The following is an 18,413-nucleotide window of genomic DNA, read 5'->3' as shown; positions in this document are numbered from 1 at the left end:
TTCCCAAGGTGGTTCATGGGTAACACAAGTGTTCACTATATTGCTCCTTACACGTTTTTGGGTCACTTTTTAACAAACAAATGGTTGCAGAGAGAGTGGGGAATCACCAAGAGTCCTTTTGGCTGTGAAGGAGAATAGAGGAGAGATAGAGTAATAGCTGGAGAGATCTATGGGATCAGGGAAAACTTTTTTTTTTTTTTAAAGAAGAATATATTTGAATGATGATGGAAGGGATTCATTAAAGAGAGAAAAGTTGAAGTTGCTGGAGAGAAGGCAGTAACTGATAAAGATCTAGGAGAAGATAGCAAAATGGGCATAATTGTTCTTTGATAGATGCTTTTTCTTTTTTAGCCAGAGGAAAGAAGAGAATGGATGCAATGTTAATAGTTTGAAAGTTGATAGTTGATTTCTCTCTGGTCTTTAATCTTTGTAATCTTTGTTCAGTAAGATAAGGTCATTTGTGGAATGGAAGCTAGGAGGAAGAGTCATAGAACTCCATGAAAATACTTGTGCGGAATAGGAAAGAGCATTCGTCAGAGAAGGATAGTAAATTTCCGGGAAACTTTGAGGGCCTAGTTGAAAGTGATTCATGAAACATGATTATGAGAAATTAGATAATGTATAAAGATATGATGAAGAAAGCAAAAATGGTATGGAATTATCTTTGCTTTCATGTTTTTTACTACCTTTTTTTTTTCTTGGTCACGCAGCACAGCACGTGGAATCTTAGTTCCCCAACTGGAATCAAAACAACCCCCCCCCCCACCTCCCCACTGGAAGCACAGAGCCCTAACCACTGGACTGCCAGGGAAGTCCCTTTTCTATGTTATTTTAAACCTGAAGGCTATAGAAATCTCATGACTAACTTTGGGTGAAAGGTCCTTTTATGCAAAACACCATTTTGGGACCTGATGTTCTGTTATTGTTGGCTTTGATCTCCAGGTGTACAACCTCTGTTTGCCTACCTTGTAGGAACTGACCTCTTCAGACTCTCATGGGTAGAGAAATCCTGCCAAATGAGGCCAAGAGGGATTTCTCTACCTATAAGGCTTTTTGCTTTAAGATAGTGTATTTTAAAGTTACAGTTTAATAGCAGTTGTAATAAACTGGATTCTAAAATAATTGAAATCTTAGCTTAAGTCTCATTTTGACTTTTGGAGTGTAAATCATTTAATAATCTGGTAGCTGAATGGCTTCATTTTTCAGTAGGATAGTTCTAAGATACTAATTGAAAAAAAACCATTGTAACAGGTTCTGAACACTTGAAAGGGGCAAGTTAAAGGTCACATTTTACTCTTTAAACTATTTTTGAAGTTTTAAATTTTAAAAGGTTATAAAACTAATACATGTTTTTATTAAAAGGATTATAGGAGATGAATTTCTGGTTCATTGGGAATGCACACTTTTTTTTGAACTGTGAGTACTGTAATTTTTTTTATTGTGATATATGCGTAACAAAATTTATCATTTCAGTCATTTTAAATGTACAGTTCAGTGGCATTATTTACATTCACAGTGTTGTGCAACCATCACCATTGTCCATTTCCAGAACTTTTTCATCATCCTAAACAGAAGTTCCATACCCATTAAACAGAAGTTCCATACCCATTAAACGATAATTCCCTATTCCCACTTATGCCCAGCCCCTTGCAACCACCATTCTACTTTCTATCTCTATCAGTTTGCCTTTTCTGCATACCTCATGTAAGTGACTGCTTCATCCATGGTAGCATGTGTCAGAATTTCATTCCTTTTTAAGGCTGAATTATATTTCTTTTATGTGTATACCACATTTTGTTTGTCCATTTATCTGTTGGTGAACACTTGGGTTGCTTCCACCTCTTGACTGTTGTGGATAACGGTGCTATGAACATGGTGTGTACAACTACCTGTTTGAGTTCCTGCTTTCATTGGCCATATATACATAAGAGTATAATAGCTGGGTCATAGGGTAATTCTATGTTATACTCTTAGAGTGACCATCAAACTGTTTTCCACAGCAGCTGCACCATTTTACATTTTTACCAGCACTGCACAAGTATTCTAATTTCTCCATATTTTTGCCAACACTTTTTTTTGTTTGTTTTTTTAAATTTTAATTTGTTGATAATAGCCATCCTGATGGGTGTGATGTTGTATCTCTTAGTTTTGATTTGCATTTCTCTAATGACTAATGATGTTTAGCATCTTTTCATGTGTTTATCGGCCATTTGTATATTTTCCTTGGAGAAAAACTTATTCAAATCCTTTTCCCATTTTTTGACTGAGTTGTTTGTCTTGGCATTCTTGTGGAAAATCTGTTACAAATGTGAGGTATAGGGACTTCCCTGGTGGTCCAGTGGTTAAGACTCTGCTTCCACTGCAGGGGGCATGGGTTCGACCCCTGGTTAGTGAACTACAATGCCGCATGAGGCGTGATGCGGCCAGGAAAAAAAAAAAAAAGTGTGGTATATTTCTGGACTCCCAGTTCTCTTTTCTTGATCTATAGGTTTGTAGTAAGTTTTGAAATTAGGAAGTGTGTGTCTTCCAGCTTTGTTCTTTTGCAAGGTTGTTTTGACTGTTCTGGATCCTTTGACTTTCCATGTGAATTTTAGTATCAACTTGTCACTTTCTGTGAAGAAGTCAGCTGGGATATTGATAGGGATTCTGTAGAAACTGTAGATCAATTAAGGGAGTATTTTCATCTTAATAAATTTTCCATTCTGTGAATAGGATTGTTTCCATTTATTTAGGTCTTTAATTACTTTCAGTAATGTTTTGTAGTTTTCAGAGTGTAAATTTTGCTGTTCTTCTGTTAAATTTTTTTCTAAGTATTTTATTCCTTTTGATGATATTGTAAATGGAATTGTTTTCTTAATTTCATTTTTGGTTTGTTTATAGCTACTGTACAGAAATACAATCCTTTTTTGTGTGTGTATCGATCTTGTATCATGCAATGTTGTTGAAGTCGTTTATTAGCTCTAACAGATTTTCAGTGGATTCTTCATGGTTTTCTATGTACAACATCATCATTTTACTTTTCCTTTCAAGCTCAGATATCTTTTATTTCTATTTCTTGCCTAATTGACTGACTAGAACCTCCATACAGTATTGAATAGAAGTGGTGAAAGGACATCCTTGTCTTGTTCTTGATCTTAGGGGAAAAGTATTCAGTCCCTCACCATTAAATATGATAGCTGTGTTTTCCTTGTAGATGCACTTTATTAGCTTGAGGAAATTTCCTTTTTTTTTTTTTTTTTTTTTTTTTTTTGCGGTACACGGGCCCTCTCACTGTTGCGGCCTCTCCCATTGCGGAGCATAGGCTCCGGACACGCAGGCTCAGCGGCCATGGCTCACGGGCCCAGCCGCTCCGCGGCATGTGGGATCTTCCCGGACCGGGGCAGGAACCTGTGTCCCCTGCATCGGCAGGCGGACTCTCAACCACTGCGCCACCAGGGAAGCCCCCTTCTCTTTTATTCATAGTTTGTTGAGTGTTTTTGTCAAGAAGGGATGTCGCAACTTGTCAGATGCATTTTCTCCATCCGTTGAGATGGTCATTTGGTTTTTGTCCTATATTCTGTTGTTATGGTGTATTACTTTAATTGATTTTTGGATATTAAGCCAATCCTGCATTCCTCACTTAGTCATGGTGTACAATCCTTTGTAATATTGCTGGATTTGGTTTGTTAATATTTTGTTGAGGATTTTTATGTATATGTAATAAGCTTTTTATTGATCTGTAGGTTTTTTTCTTGTAATGTCTTTTGTCTTTGGTTCTCATATCGGGGTACTATTGCCCTTACAAAATGAATTGGAAGGAGTTTCCTCCTTTCTCCATTGTTTGGGAAGAGTTTGTGAAGGATTAGTGTTAATTGTTCTTTAAACGTTCGTTAGAATTCAGCAATGAAGCCATGCAGTCCTGAGCTTCTATTTATAGGCAGTTTTTGGACTACTAATTCAGTCTCTTCACTTGTTATGGGTCTATTCAGGCTTCCTGTTACTTCTTTTTTTTTTTCCTAAATATATATATATATATATTTATTTATGGCTGGATTGGGTCTTTGTTGCTGCGCGTGGGCTCTCTAGTTGCGGTGAGCAGGGGCTGCTCTTCGTTGCAGTGCGTGGGCTTCTCATTGTGGTGGCTTCTCTTGTTGGGAAGTATAGGCTCTAGGCGCACAGGCTTCGGTAGTTGTGGCACATGGGCTTAGTTGCTCCACAGCGTGTGGGATCTTCCTGGACCAGGGATCGAACCTGTGTCCCCTGCATTGGCAGGCGGATTCTTAACCACTGTGCCACCAGGGAAGTCCCCCCTTTATTCTTGTATAGTGGGATTTATTTATTTATTTATTTATTTATTATGTTAGCTGTTTGCTGTATTTGGTTACAAGTGAGGTGTTTACTTTTTTTTTTTAATATTTATTTATTTATTTATTTATGGCTGTGTTGGGTCTTCGTTTCTGTGTGAGGGCTTTCTCCAGTTGTGGCAAGCGGGGGCCACTCTTCATCGCGGTGCGCGGGCCTCTCACTATTGCAGCCTCTCTTGTTGCGGAGCACAGGCTCCAGATGCGCAGGCTCAGTAGCTGTGGCTCACGGGCCCAGTTGCTCCGCGGCATGTGGGATCTTCCCAGACCAGGCTCGAACCCGTGTCCCCTGCATTGGCAGGCAGATTCTCAACCACTGTGCCACCAGGGAAGCCCTCTTGTATAGTGTTAAATACTCAACTACATTCAAATAGTTCTCTCATCTAATCCTTACCATCAGATTAGTATGAACATTTTATAATAGACGAAACTGAGGTTTAGGGAGATTATTTGCCTAAATCATATGTCTAGTATGTTATATAATCACAACTAAACAGCAGGTATCCCTAATTGTCCCATTTATAAAATTATGGTGCCTCAGCTGTTTACAGCTCAATTGAAGTTTGGAAGTTACGTTACTTTGTTAAGGTATTTAAGAAGTTAATAAAGAGGTAATTGCCTGTATTGGTTTTTGGTTACTAGATGTTTTATGTTTGAGAGTTTTTATTAGCAAGGATACCACTCTACATCAAGATTATCCAATAGTCTTTGCTTATAACTAAACCACCTGAATCACTACGATTTGAAGAACTGTGTGTTAGGAAATAGAGGGTCATTTTGCGAATTAATACCTTAGCTTCTTTGATATTGATTATGGAGAAATAAGGGAGGACATCCCTTTTTCCCCCAAATATTCTTCCAGTATATAGTTACTGCACATGTACCATATGCTCTGAGTTATTTTTGATGCTCTTCTGAGATTGCTATTCTCTTTTTTTCTTTGCTTTTTTGGCTTCGCCGCACGGCTTGCAGTGTCTTTCCGGATCAGGGATTGAACCTGGGCCCCGGCAGTGAAAGTGCCGAGTGCTAACCATTGGACTGCCAGGAAATTCCCTGAGATTGGTATTCTTAACCTCTCTCTCATTTCCTTCCATTTTCTCCCCAGGAGGTCCCAAGGATCTTCAGAGAAATATAAATGACTGAGAAATAACCGCTTTCAAATTTGTCCAGTTCCACTATAAATGCAGTTTCACTTGGACAGAGCTGCTAGTAGTGGGTGGATAAGACTTAGAATAACTGCAATGGGTATCAGAGGCTGCCTATCAAAGCCAGCCCTTTCCTTCCTTTAGTACCTCAGTCCCATGTAGTCCATAGTATAATTCACTTTTAGTCTCTTCAAATACTAGGTAACTGAGAAGTAAAGATACAGATAGCACATTATCTGTAGTATAGACATTTAAAGTTATTTATTTAGATTGATTTTAGTTAGACCACAGAAATAAAGAATGGAAAACTCCAGAGAGGCTAAACAGATTCAGATCAAGGTGAAAGTCAAAAAGCCAGCCAGAGGGACTTCCCTCGTGGTCCAGTGGCTAAGACTCCATGCTCTCAATGCAGGGGGCCCGAGTTTGATCCATGGTCAGGGAACTAGATCCCACATACCGCAACTGAACATCCCACGTGCTGCAACTAAGACCCAGGGGTAGCCAAACAAATAAATTAAAAAAAAAAAAAAGAGCCAGTCAGAAACAAATCAAGAGACTTGGGGAGAGCATTGACAAACTTTGAAAACCACAGTGTGAAGTTTGCATCTTAGATTGAGGAGAGTTTAGGCATGGCCTTCCCCTAGTTTGGGAGTGGTCCTGAAAGAGGAGGCAGACGACTTGAAGGAGGTGGTCAGTAGAATTAGGATGCAGTTTAGCATAAGATTTAGTCCTAACCTTATATTCCTCAGCTAAGATATAGGGCAGGTTGAGAAAGCATAGTTATTACATAATCAAAAGACTATCACTTTAATAGAAAAATGGGCAAAAGATGTAAATAGGCAGTTCACAGGAGAAGAAATATGAATGGCTAAGTAGGACATGAAAAAGATGTGTGGTTTAACTATCGGAGAAATTGACTAGAAAGCAGTTGACTATGAGCTTTATAAGGTCAAAGACCATGAGTCATTCTCCGTTTTATCTCTGGCTCCTAAGACAGTACCTAGACATAGTAGACAGGCTCATGTATTTGTTAAATGAATGAAATAAACAAATAACGTTGGAATAATTTTTTTTTTTTACTTCTCAGATTGGTGGCACAATTAAAAAAGACTCATAATGCCTGGGATTGAAAATGGCATGGTTAAAGGGCAGTTTCATACTCCATTGGGGCGCTGTCAGTTAACACATCTTTTCGAAAAGCAGTTTAGTGATATACGTTAAAATGGTATAGCATATATCCTTTGACTCAGCAATTTCACGTGGAGAAATTTATCTGAAACTGAAATAGTGTGCGGGTGCACACGTGCACACACACACACACAATCATTATAATGTTTATCATACTAAATTCTGGATACAACCTACCTATCAGGGGCTTTCTGGCTAAATGAATACTATGCAGTCAATCAAAGAATGAAAATTCATATGTATTGATATGGAACTATGTTCATTACTTATTAAATGAAATAAGAACTGTATGTGTAACAGTTTTCTACACGACTAATGTGTGACTCTGCAATATTAAAGGGAAGTTTCACTTCCCTGAAACTATTGGTGACTTCTACTTTCTACTTTACGTTAATCATATTAGAGTTTTTGAGCAAAGAGCGAGTATTACTTGTGTAATTGGAAAAACAGACCCAGCAAGGTTTATCTCTTTTGAAAAAGGAAGCCTCTACACTGTTGGTGGGAATATAAATTGGTGTAGCCACTATGAAGAACAGTATGGAGGTTCCTTAAAAAAACTAAAGACAGAGTTACTATATGATCTAGCAATCCCACTCCTAGGCATATATCTGGAGAAAATTATAATTCAAAAAGATACATACACCCCAGTGTTCATAGCAGCACTATTTACAGTAGCCAGGACATGAAAGCAACCCGAGTGTCCATCAACAGATGAATGGATAAAGATGATGTGGTATATATACACAATGAAATATTACTCAGCCATCAGAAAGAATGAAATAATGCCATTTGCAGCAACATGGATGGACCTAGAGATTATCATACTAAGTAAAGTAAGTCATCAGAGAAAGACAAATATGATATTGCTTATATGTGGAATCTAAAAAAATGATACAAATGAACTTATTTACAAAACAGAAATAGACTTGCAGACATAGAAACAAACTTATGGTTACCAGAGGGGAAGGATAAATTAGGAGTTTGGGTTTAAAATATACACACTACTATATATAAAATAGGTAACCAGGAAGGGCCCACTATATAGCACAGGGAACTATACTCAGTATCTTGTAGTAACCCATAATGGAGAGGAATCTGAATATATACATATATATATATATGTGTATAACTGAATCCCTTTGCTGTATACCTGAAACTAACACAATGTTGTAAATAACTATATTTCAATAAAAATTGTTTTAGAAAGGTTTATCTCTGTTGGAAAATACAAAAGTGGAAGACTGTTCCTTATTAACATTTACAAGAACAGCCAAAATATTTATTAGGGACAAGAAAGAAGATTTACCTAAATAGAGAGACATCCTTCATATTATGTGTGAAAACTGGATATTCAGATTTCAGTTTTCTTGTGTTTAGCTTATGAGAATAGTAGTTGGCATATTTTGCTGTTAGTTGAGTTAGTTGTATCTCATTCTTTCTATATACTCAACACCTAACAATTCTACTTCTGAGTTTACCCTAAAGAAATAATGAGGTCATCAGTCATATGGCATACATTGTGTTGCATCTAGTTTTCCTCACAAAACAGCATTTATGGAAATTCCTCCAAGGTAACTGGCAATGATCTACCTCATTTGTTTTAAAAAACAATGGTTTATTTAAGCATTTCTTTGTTCTTGGGCATTCAGTTATTTTAAATTGTTTTACCGCTAAAAACAGTACTGCAGTAAACATCTTCATAGCATATGGCTGTGCTTTTAATTCTGTGGAATATAGTCCCACGAGTGAGGTTACTGGGCTGAAGGATTTGTCTTTTTTCTGGCTGAGTTTGAAATGTCTTCACCATTTTATAACTGTTATCTTAGAAAAGTACGTGGTTTTTAACTGTTGTTATTAAATAAAACATTTATTTAAAAATTTTATTTATTTATTTAAAATTTTATTTATTTATTTATTTAGGCTGGGCCGGGTCTTAGTTGTGGCATGCAGGATCATTTAGTTGCAGCATGCTGACTCTTAGTTGCGGCATTTATGTGGGATCTAGTTCCCCGACCAGGGATTGAACCCTGACCCCCTGCATTGGGAGCGAGGAGTCTTACCCACTGGACCACCAGGGAAGTCCCAAAACATTTTATTATTGAATTGGTTTTGTTAACTATTAAAATCCCATATATCTTTGGGTTTATTTCTTCCCTCTGTTTTACTGATCAGTTTGTTCATTTCTGTGCACTACCATGCTATTTTGATAATGGTGATGGCTTATAGTAAGTTTTAATCTAGTGTGGCCAATTCTTCTTGTTCTCTCCCCAATGCTAAGTATTTAATAGATGCTTGTTGCATATTAAGTTAATAGTACACTTAATAATAAACATTAAATCTTGCTTTAGATAAATTTTGGATGCCCATTCACTTTAGGGAGCTGAGCTTGGCATGTGGATGTTGTCCCCTCCTAGCAGTGTAATAAATGTAATTTCTTTCTGAAATGTAATAAATTGTGACCCAGAGGAGTTGAGGAGAATTGGATATCGGTGTGAATTTGGAGACAGGAGTGCACCTTAGTCCTGAGAGAAATACTTTAAGCCCTAGAGAAGAGACAGTTTGATGGTAAATCCCAAGGCTGAAAAATGTTGGAAAGCACCCATAGTGCTCTAATATGTAAATTTTATCACTCTTATCCTTCCATCTTTTATTTTGAAAAATCTCACACCTATAAGAAAAGTATAATATACATCTGTGTACCCTTCACCTAGATTGTTAACATTTTTACTGCGAACATTTAATTGCTGCTGCTGCTACTCTTCCCTCTCCTCTTCCTGACTCTTTCCCTCCCTCACCCTCTGTCTTTCCCTCCTTCCTTTATCCATCTCTCTCTGTCTGTCTCTCTGTCTGTCTCTCCCACCCTCCACACACATACTATCTATATACATGCTATCTATACATAATAAATATATATTCCAGTGGTCATTGAACCATTTGAGAGTTGGCAAACATGATGACATTTAGCCTGTGTGTTGTGTATGTCCTAAGTAAGAATCAAAGATTTTCTCCTGCATAAACAAATACAGTTATCACATTGCTATGATTATCTGAAATACCATTCATATTAAAATTTTCCCAAGTTTTCCATTAATGACCTTCACAATCATTTTTTCCTCCTCAGATCCAGGGTCTGGGGTATGAAGGATCATGCATTGCATTTAGTTGTGTCCTCTTTCTTTCTTTCTTATTTATTTATTTATTTATGGCTGCGTTGGGTCTTCATTGCTGCACGCAGACTTTCTCTAGTTGTGGCGAGCGGGGTCTACTCTTCGTTGCAGTGTGTAGGCTTCTCATTGCGGTGGCTTCTCTTGTTGTGGAGCACGGGCTCTAGGTGCTCAGGCTTCAGTAGTTGTGGCATGTGGGCTCAGTAGTTGTGGCATGTGGGCTCAGTAGTTGTGGCTCATGGGCTTAGTTGCTCTGCGGCATGTGGGATCTTCCTGGACCAGGAATTGAACCCGTGTCCCTGCATTGGCAGGCGGATTCTTAACCACTGTGCCACCAGGGAAGTCCTGTTGTGTCATCTTGAATGTAGAATATAGACATAATCTCCAGTGCCTGCCCCTGTCTGTTTGTCTCTCCTTTTGTTCTCTGACATTGTTTGAAGAGTCCAGGCCAGTTCTGAAGAATGTTTCTCAGTTTAAGTTTGTCTGCTTACTTGTGATTAGATTCAGGTTAAATACTTTTAGCAGGTAGAATACTGAGGTGGTGATATGTCTTTAGTGCATCACATTAGAAGGCACATGATGTCAGTTTGCCCCATTATTGATATAAGTCTGATCACTTGATTATGGGTAGTGTTTACTTCTCTACTTCAAAGATTTTTTTCTTTGTACTTGATATTCTGTGGGGGTGATACTGAATATTCCATTGCCTCCCAAATTTTTACCCAATGGTTTTAGCATCCATTGATGTTTTTTGCCTTAATTATTACTTTAGTGGTTGCAGAAAAGCGATTTTTTAATTCTTTCATTTCTCCTACATTTATTACTTGGCATTTTTCTATGAAGAAGTACATTTGCTCCCTGACTTATTTGTCTTTTAATTTTATTCTTTGCTATTATTCTGCGGATTCAGGGATTTTTCTTTTGTTTTTAAGTATAGTTGATTTACAATATTGTGTTAGTTTCAGGTGTACAGCATAGTGATTCTGGCTTTTTTGAGGATTATATTCCATTATAGATTTTTACAAGATATTGGGTATAGTTCTCAGGGATTCTTTTTTCATTCAATTTGTTATATTCTGTTGCTTGTTCATTGTGATGCTCATGTTTTAAAATTTGACCAGTGAGAGCCCCTTCAAGCTGGATCTTGTGTCCTTTTGATATGTCTCCATCTGTTTTTGAGCATTTTCTTACTGTTACAACAAGATACTTTAGGCTCACTTTTTACCTTCCTTGCTATAACTCTGGAATTCACTATTTCCCCAAGAAGTCCTATTCCATTTTAGCAGGGAATGATATTAGAAAACAAAATTTGGTTGCTGCGGGTGCTTCTTTCTACCAGATTGTCACTGCTTCTAGACTCTTTCAGTGGATGGAGCTAGAGACACCATATATGTGTGTGTGTATATATGTATATGTGTGTATATATACTTAGGTATAATTTATTTTATTTTTAATATAAGCATGAGTTCATAGTACTACCTCCTAATCCCCAAAGGTTCTTTTTCTCCTTATTCCACTCTATATTTGTATCTGTTTCCTCATAGTAAGGTCCCTGGTTCCCTAAAAGTTTCAGGATGTTTACATTTACTTATTTGTTCAGTCTTGTAGCAATTAAATTGCTACACCATTATCTTTACCAGCAACCAACCAACTAAAGTTGCAGATATTTCTTTGCATTTCTTTTTGTCCCTAGGATTTCATTTAAAACTGTTTTGAATTTTACTGAATTGGGAAGAAGTAGAAAATATGAACAGACGAATTACCAGTAATGAAGTTGTATCAATAATTTAAAAAGTCCCGGGCTTCCCTGGTGGCGCAGTGGTTGAGAGTCCGCCTGCCGATGCAGGGGACACGGGTTCGTGCCCCGGTCCGGGAGGATCCCACATGCCACGGAGCAGGTGGGCCTGTGAGCCATGGCCGCTGAGCCTGTGCGTCCGGAACCTGTGCTCCGCAACGGGAGAGGCCACAACAGTGAGAGGCCCGCGTACCGCAAAAAAAAAAAAATTAAAAAGTCCCAACGAACAAAATATAGGACCAGATGGCTTCACAGGAGGATCCTACCAAACATTTAGAGAAGAGTTAACACCTATCATTCTCAAACTGTTCAAAAAGATTGCAAAGGAAGGAGTATTTCCAAACTCATTCTTTGAGGCCAGCATTACCTTGATACAGACATGGACAACACAAAAAAAGAAAATTACAGACCAGTATCACTGATGAATGTAGATACAAAAATCTTCAACAAAATGTTAGCAAACTGAATTCAATAATACATTAAAAGAATAATACACCATGATCAAGTGGGATTTATGTCAGAGGTTCAAGGGGGTGGTTCCACATCTGAAAATCAGTGTTATACACATTAACAAATTGGAGAATAAAAATTAAATGATCATTTCAATAGATGCAGAAAAAGCCTCAGACAGAATTCAGTGTCCATTTATGATAAAAAGCTCTCCGCAAAGTGGGTTTAGAGGGAACATACCTCAACATAATAAAGGCTGTATATGATAAGCCTGTAGCTAACAACATAATGGTGAAAAGCTGAAACCATTTCCTCTAAGATCAGGAACAAGATAAGGATGTCTACTTTTGCCATTTTTATTCACCATAGTATTGGAAGTTCTAGCCACAGCAAACAGGTAAGAAAAAGAAATGAATCCAAATTGGAAAAGAAGAAGTAAAAACTGTCACTGTTTGCAGGTGACATGATACTATAAATAGAAAATTCTAAAGACATCACCGAAAAACTACTAGAGCTCATCAGTGAATTCGGTAAAGGTGCAGGATAAAAAATTATTATACAGAAATCTGTTGCATTTCTATACACTAACAATGAACTATGAAAATAATCCTATTTACAATTGCATCAAAAAGAATAAAATACCTAGGAGTAAACCTAACTAAGGAGGTAAAGGATCTGTATTTGGAAAACTATAAGACACTGATGAAAGAAATTGAAGATGATACAAATAGATGGAAAGAGATAAACATGTTCATGAATTAAAAGAATTAATGTTATTAAAATGACCATACCACCCAAGGCAATGTACAGATTCAATGCAATCTCTATCAAAATACACGTGGCACTTTTCACAGAACTAGAACAAATAATTTTAAAATTTGTGTGGAAATAGAAAAGACCTTGAATGGCCAAAACAGTCTTGAGAAAGAACAAAGCTATACGCATCATGTCCCCCGATTTCAAACCATACCACAAATCTACAGCTATCAAAACAGTATGGTACTGGCACAAAAGCAGACACATAGATCAGTGGAACAGAACAGAGAGCTCAGAAATGAACTCATACGTACATGAGCAATTAAACTATGACAAAGGAGACAAGAATATACAATGAGGGAAATATAACCTCTTCAGTAAATGGTGTTGGGAAAACTGGACAGCTATATGCAAAAGAGTCAAACTGGACTACTCTCTAACACCATGTACAAAAATAAATTCAAAATGAATTAAAGACTTAAATGTAAGACCTGAAACCATAAAACTCCTAGAAGAAAACATAGTATGCTCTTTGACATTGGTCTCAGTGATATTTTTTGATATATTCCTTCAGGCAAGGGAAACAAAAGCAAAAATAAACAAATGGGACTGTGTCAAACTAGAAAGCTTTTGCACAGTGAAGGAAATGATCAACAAAATGAAAAGGCCGACTACTGAGTGGGAGAAGATATTTCCAAATGCTCTGTCAGATAAGTGGTTAATATTCAAAATGTAAAAGAACTCATACAGCTCAACATAAAAAACACAAACAGCCCAATTGAAAAATGGCCAGAGGATCTGTAGACATTTTTCCAAGGAAAACATTATAGATGGCCAAGAGGCACAGGAGAGATACTCAGCATGGTTAATCATCAGGGAAATGCACATCAAAACCACAATGAGATGTCACCTCACACACAATAGCCTTTATCAAAAGAAAACAAATAAAAAGTGTTGGGGAGGATGTAGAGGAAAGAGAACCCTTGTGCACTGTTGGTGGCAATGTAAATTGGTGCAGCCACTAAGGAAAACAAGATGGAGATTCCTCAAAAAATTAAAAATAGAACTGCCATATGATCCAGCAATTCCACTTCTGGGTATTTACCTGAAGAAAACAAAAACACTTGAGATATGTGCACCCTTATGTTCATTGCAGCATTATTTACAATAGCCAAGATATGGAAGCAACTGAAGTTCCCATCAGTAGATGAATGGATAAAGAAGATGTGATCTATAAATATTTATAATGGGAAATTACTCAGCCATAACAAAGAATGAAATTGTGCAATTTGCAACAATATGGATGGACCTAGAAGGTATTATGTTAAGTGAAATAAATTAGAGAAAGACAAATACTGTATGATTTCACTTATATGTGGAATCTTAAAAAACAAACAAACAACAAAGCAGAAACAGAGTTTTAGATACAGAGAACAAACAGGTGGTTGCCAGAGGGAAGGGATTGGGGGGGAAGGAAAGAAACAGGTGAGGGAGATTAAGAGGTACAAACTCCAGCTGCAAAGTAAATGAGTCAAGGGTTTGAAATATACAGTGTGGAGAATATGGTCATAACTATGTAATATCTTTGTATGGTGACATATCTTAGCTAGATTCATTGTGGTGATCAGTTTCAAATGTTATAGAAATATCAAATCACTATGTTGTGTTACAGGAACTAACATAGTGTTGGAGGTCAATTATACTTCAAAAACAAACTCAGAAAAAGAGATCTGACTTGTGGTTACCAGAGATGGGGGGTGTTGGGGTCAGGATCTGGGTAACCGGATGAAGGCAGTCAAAAGGTACACACTTCCAGTTATAAATAAGTACTAGGGAGGTACTGTACAACATGATTAATAAAATTAACAGTGCTGTATGTTTTATATGAAAGTTGAGAGTAAATCATTAGTTATCACAAGAAAAATAATTTTTTTCTATTTCTTTAATTCTGTATCTATATGAGATGATGGATGTTCACTCAACTTACTGTTATGATCACTTCATGATATATATCAAATCATTATACTGTACACCTTAAACTTGTACAGTGCTGTATATTAATTATACCTCAGTAAAACTGGAAGAAAAAATTTGTCATTAATATATCAACTTAAAATAAGTACCGGATGGGTACTTAAACAATGTACCTTAAGTAATTAAAAATTTTAGATGAAGAACCTCCTTTCTACTTGCTAATTTTCTTTTAAAAATTTTTTTATCTAGTAGTCACATATTGTTGTGATACAGCAATTTGTTATTTTTTACTGAATCCTGTTTCAGTACAGTTGCAGATGTCCTGAGGAATATCGTTTTGCCTCTACAAACAGAGATATACTTCAAATTGAGTCATACTTAAATTTCATAATAATTTTAGGGCAGCTCAAGTGGAATTACTGGAATTACTGCTTTGGGGAAAACTTTATTTTAGGCAGAGATACTGATGTTGAAAGACACAGGAGAAAAGAATAGAACTGACATATTAGATGTGAAAATAAGTCAAATCAGAAAAAAATTAGAGAATAAGAGCTACAACTAGAATATTAGTTTTTATAAGCTTATATAGTTCTATATAAGTTATTGTTCTATAAGCTTATAGTTCTATAAGCTTATAGAACTTAATATTAGTTCTTATAATCATTTAATTTCATTATGAGCTTCTTGGCAGCCTTGTTTAAAAGAGGAAGTATTCAGTGTGATGACTTATTGTTTAAGAAAAGGTTTTTTATTATTGAATTATAGGAGGAATTTTGTTGTGGGAATCATCCGTTTTTGAAGTAAATGTTCACGTTTTTCTTGCATGATTATTTTAGTGCTGTTGAATACATAAAATTAAATCATAGTTTAAATAAGGCATTTCTGTTGTTTTCTGATCTTTCAAGAATTAAATTTAGGGAAACATAAGGAAATCGGTCGTTAACATAGACCCTAACAGATACAGATAAGTTTGTATGTTGCAGCACCATAGCCCTAGAGGTCTATTTGAAACCTGACTGTTGGTGATATACAGTTATTAGTTGGTTCAAGTGTGCTGGAGGATAATAAATGTTCTTTGTTTTTATTTTTGAGTACCAAAGTGTAGGTGTTTTATGGTATTTATTAAAGAAAGAATCAAATACTTTTTGTGGTTCTGATGGGAGACCAAAGCAAGCACACACTATTTCCATAACCTCAAAATAGTTTATATTCTTTTATAAATTTATTAGAAAATTGTGCATGTAAGAAAGAACTTGAATACACATTTGGACACTTAGAACATTTTTTTAAACACTAAATTGCTTTATTTGCATGATATTAAACTGTGCAAATCAGGATGTTTTATCTTTGAATGTTTATTTGTACTTATAAAAGTCCTCAAGAATATATTGGTTTTGCTGTCCATTCTCATTTTATGATTATAGTTTCCCCCAGTCTTGATTGACTTTAATTTTCTGATTTGATTTGATTTATGAATCATAAGGCTGGAAATACTCCACAGTATAACCTGTTTTTTCCCTTTGGCCGCCAACAGGACTTTCAAAACAAAACAAAACATAACCAGGACAGATGATTAAATCTATCTCCTGGGAAGAGTGTGTTGACAACATTTTTCATTATCTATTTAACCAAAATTCCTGCTGCTATAAATAAACTATTTTCCTTGGTTTGTTCTTAGTGACAACAGTATGACAACATACTGTCATGATTATAGAAATGACACCCTCATTTACCCTTTCTCCCAAAAGACTTTTTCTTTTTCCATACAATTTCGACTACTGTTACTAACCCAAGTTAATTTTAGATTCTATTGCTGAAAGCCTCAGTTTTGCCATTTATTGAGGTGCTAATTGAAATATTAATGTATTTAGAGCAGAAATGTCGTTTTTTAGGGAATCTAGAGCAACAGCAAAGCTGAGGTCAAACTGCCATAAGGATGGACACCAAGGAAGCTGTGTTTGGGACAAAAAGAAATCAAGATAAGGTAGATGCAAAGTAGAGAAAAGCACTGGACCCTGGGGGGAGAGGGTGGTAGGTGGGAGTGGGTTGTATGCCTCTAATGGCAAAGAATAGCTAGATTTCTGAAGAGGAAACCACAGAAGGCTTATAGGAAATATTAAGAATTATGGGTTTAAGTACTACTTTCCCTTTGAATATAGAAGTTTTAGTTGACTTTTAGCTAGCAGAACATTTAAAAGTTCATAAGGTTAAGTATTTCAGTGGGGTGGATCCTAATATTCTGGGCTAATGTTTCCTGTCTGGATAGTTGTGGAAGACACTGTTGGTTTAGTTGATAAAACTGTTGCCAAAACCCAACTTCAGTGCTAATGCCTGTTATTACTTGAAAGTTGAAAGGGAATCTCCGATTGAAGCGTTAAAGTGACAAAATGAGTACAGAACATTTAATTTTTCCTTTTCTTCCTGTGATGTAAAGGTTGTGTTTCTCTTCATAGCAACATGAACCGTGAAGACCGGAATGTGCTGCGTATGAAAGAACGGGAAAGGCGGAATCAAGAAATTCAGCAGGGGGACGACGCCTTCCCACCTAGCTCTCCTCTCTTTGCTGAGCCATACAAAGTTGTAAGTTGTCTGTTGAATGTTTTTTCCCCTGTAACATAACATTTTTTGCTTTTAAAATTTTTAAACTTGAGTTTTTATATTAGAAAGAGTTATTATGTTACACCTTTTAACAGTTTTTCCTTTTCTCATAATAGAATATACTTTTTTGATGTAAACTTTTCATTGCAGTATAACATACTATAGAAAAGTACACAAAGTAAGTGTTACAAATGAAAGAATTTTCACCACATGAGCATCCTCACATAATTAGTACACAAATCAAGAACTACAGCATCACTAGTACCCTAACGTCATCCTCACAACCCCCCATCCCTACCCCCATTGCTACCCTATACTCTTGAAATATGGTCTGGAGTAGCTCAAACATTCATATCTGTATTACTGGCTCTACCACTAACCCTGAGCAGGCATTTCACCTTTCTGAGCCTTGAATTAAATTAAAAGTTTGTGAATCACTATGCATTGTCTGCTGTTTCCTTGGCTGTTTGGGTATAACATCAAAGACAAATATTTCATAGATTCTTTTGTTTCTCCCTATTTCTTGCCATTTGCTTACTTAGTTTACTAAGTTTCAGTGATTATTAGTAAGTTTGAATAAATGTGTCTTCAGCATCAATCTGATTCTTTTTCTGTTATTATATACTAAATTCTGGTTTTCTATATGTTTAATGCTTAATTAACAATATCACATTTAGATTAAAGCATGTTATCAAACGTTCAATAAATTGAACTAATTGCTTTTTTTTTTTTTTTTTTTAACTATCATGGTACTTGATTTGGGATTACATAAAACACTGAATCTGATGACTGTTGTAGCTGTAGTGGCCACAAATGTCTCTCTAATGTTTGATTTGGCTTTGGATTTCATTGGAAGTATTATTATAATTTAAAGGCTTGTACTGTGTATAATAGTTGTAATACTATGTATTGCAGCACTAGTGACCATTGTTGGCTTTATAGTATGAGATTGAGAGTGGGTTAGACTTTTTTCTGATGAAATATGAATGTAACGACATATCCT

General features: G+C 36.2%; 1 protein-coding gene across 3 annotated transcripts in view; it reads left to right on the top strand.

The window, feature by feature from the left end:
* Nucleotides 1-18,413, top strand: part of AFF4 (ALF transcription elongation factor 4) — an 87,832-nt gene that overhangs the window by 12,593 nt on the left and 56,826 nt on the right. For 2 of the 3 annotated variants that reach the window (XM_067731725.1, XM_067731723.1), the window contains exon 2: nt 17,266-17,392. In XM_067731725.1, the coding sequence (XP_067587826.1) occupies nt 17,270-17,392 (123 nt within the window). In that variant the 5' untranslated portion in view covers nt 17,266-17,269. Of the gene's footprint in view, nt 1-16,704; nt 16,797-17,265; nt 17,393-18,413 lie in introns of all 3 variants that reach the window. The other variant, XM_067731724.1, reaches the window with a different exon arrangement.

This window comes from Pseudorca crassidens, chromosome 3 (assembly GCF_039906515.1).
Source record: "Pseudorca crassidens isolate mPseCra1 chromosome 3, mPseCra1.hap1, whole genome shotgun sequence".
In the NCBI taxonomy this organism is placed as follows: domain Eukaryota; kingdom Metazoa; phylum Chordata; class Mammalia; order Artiodactyla; family Delphinidae; genus Pseudorca; species Pseudorca crassidens.
Note: the sequence above shows the minus strand (reverse complement) of the source record. Positions and strands in the feature narration are given on the sequence as shown.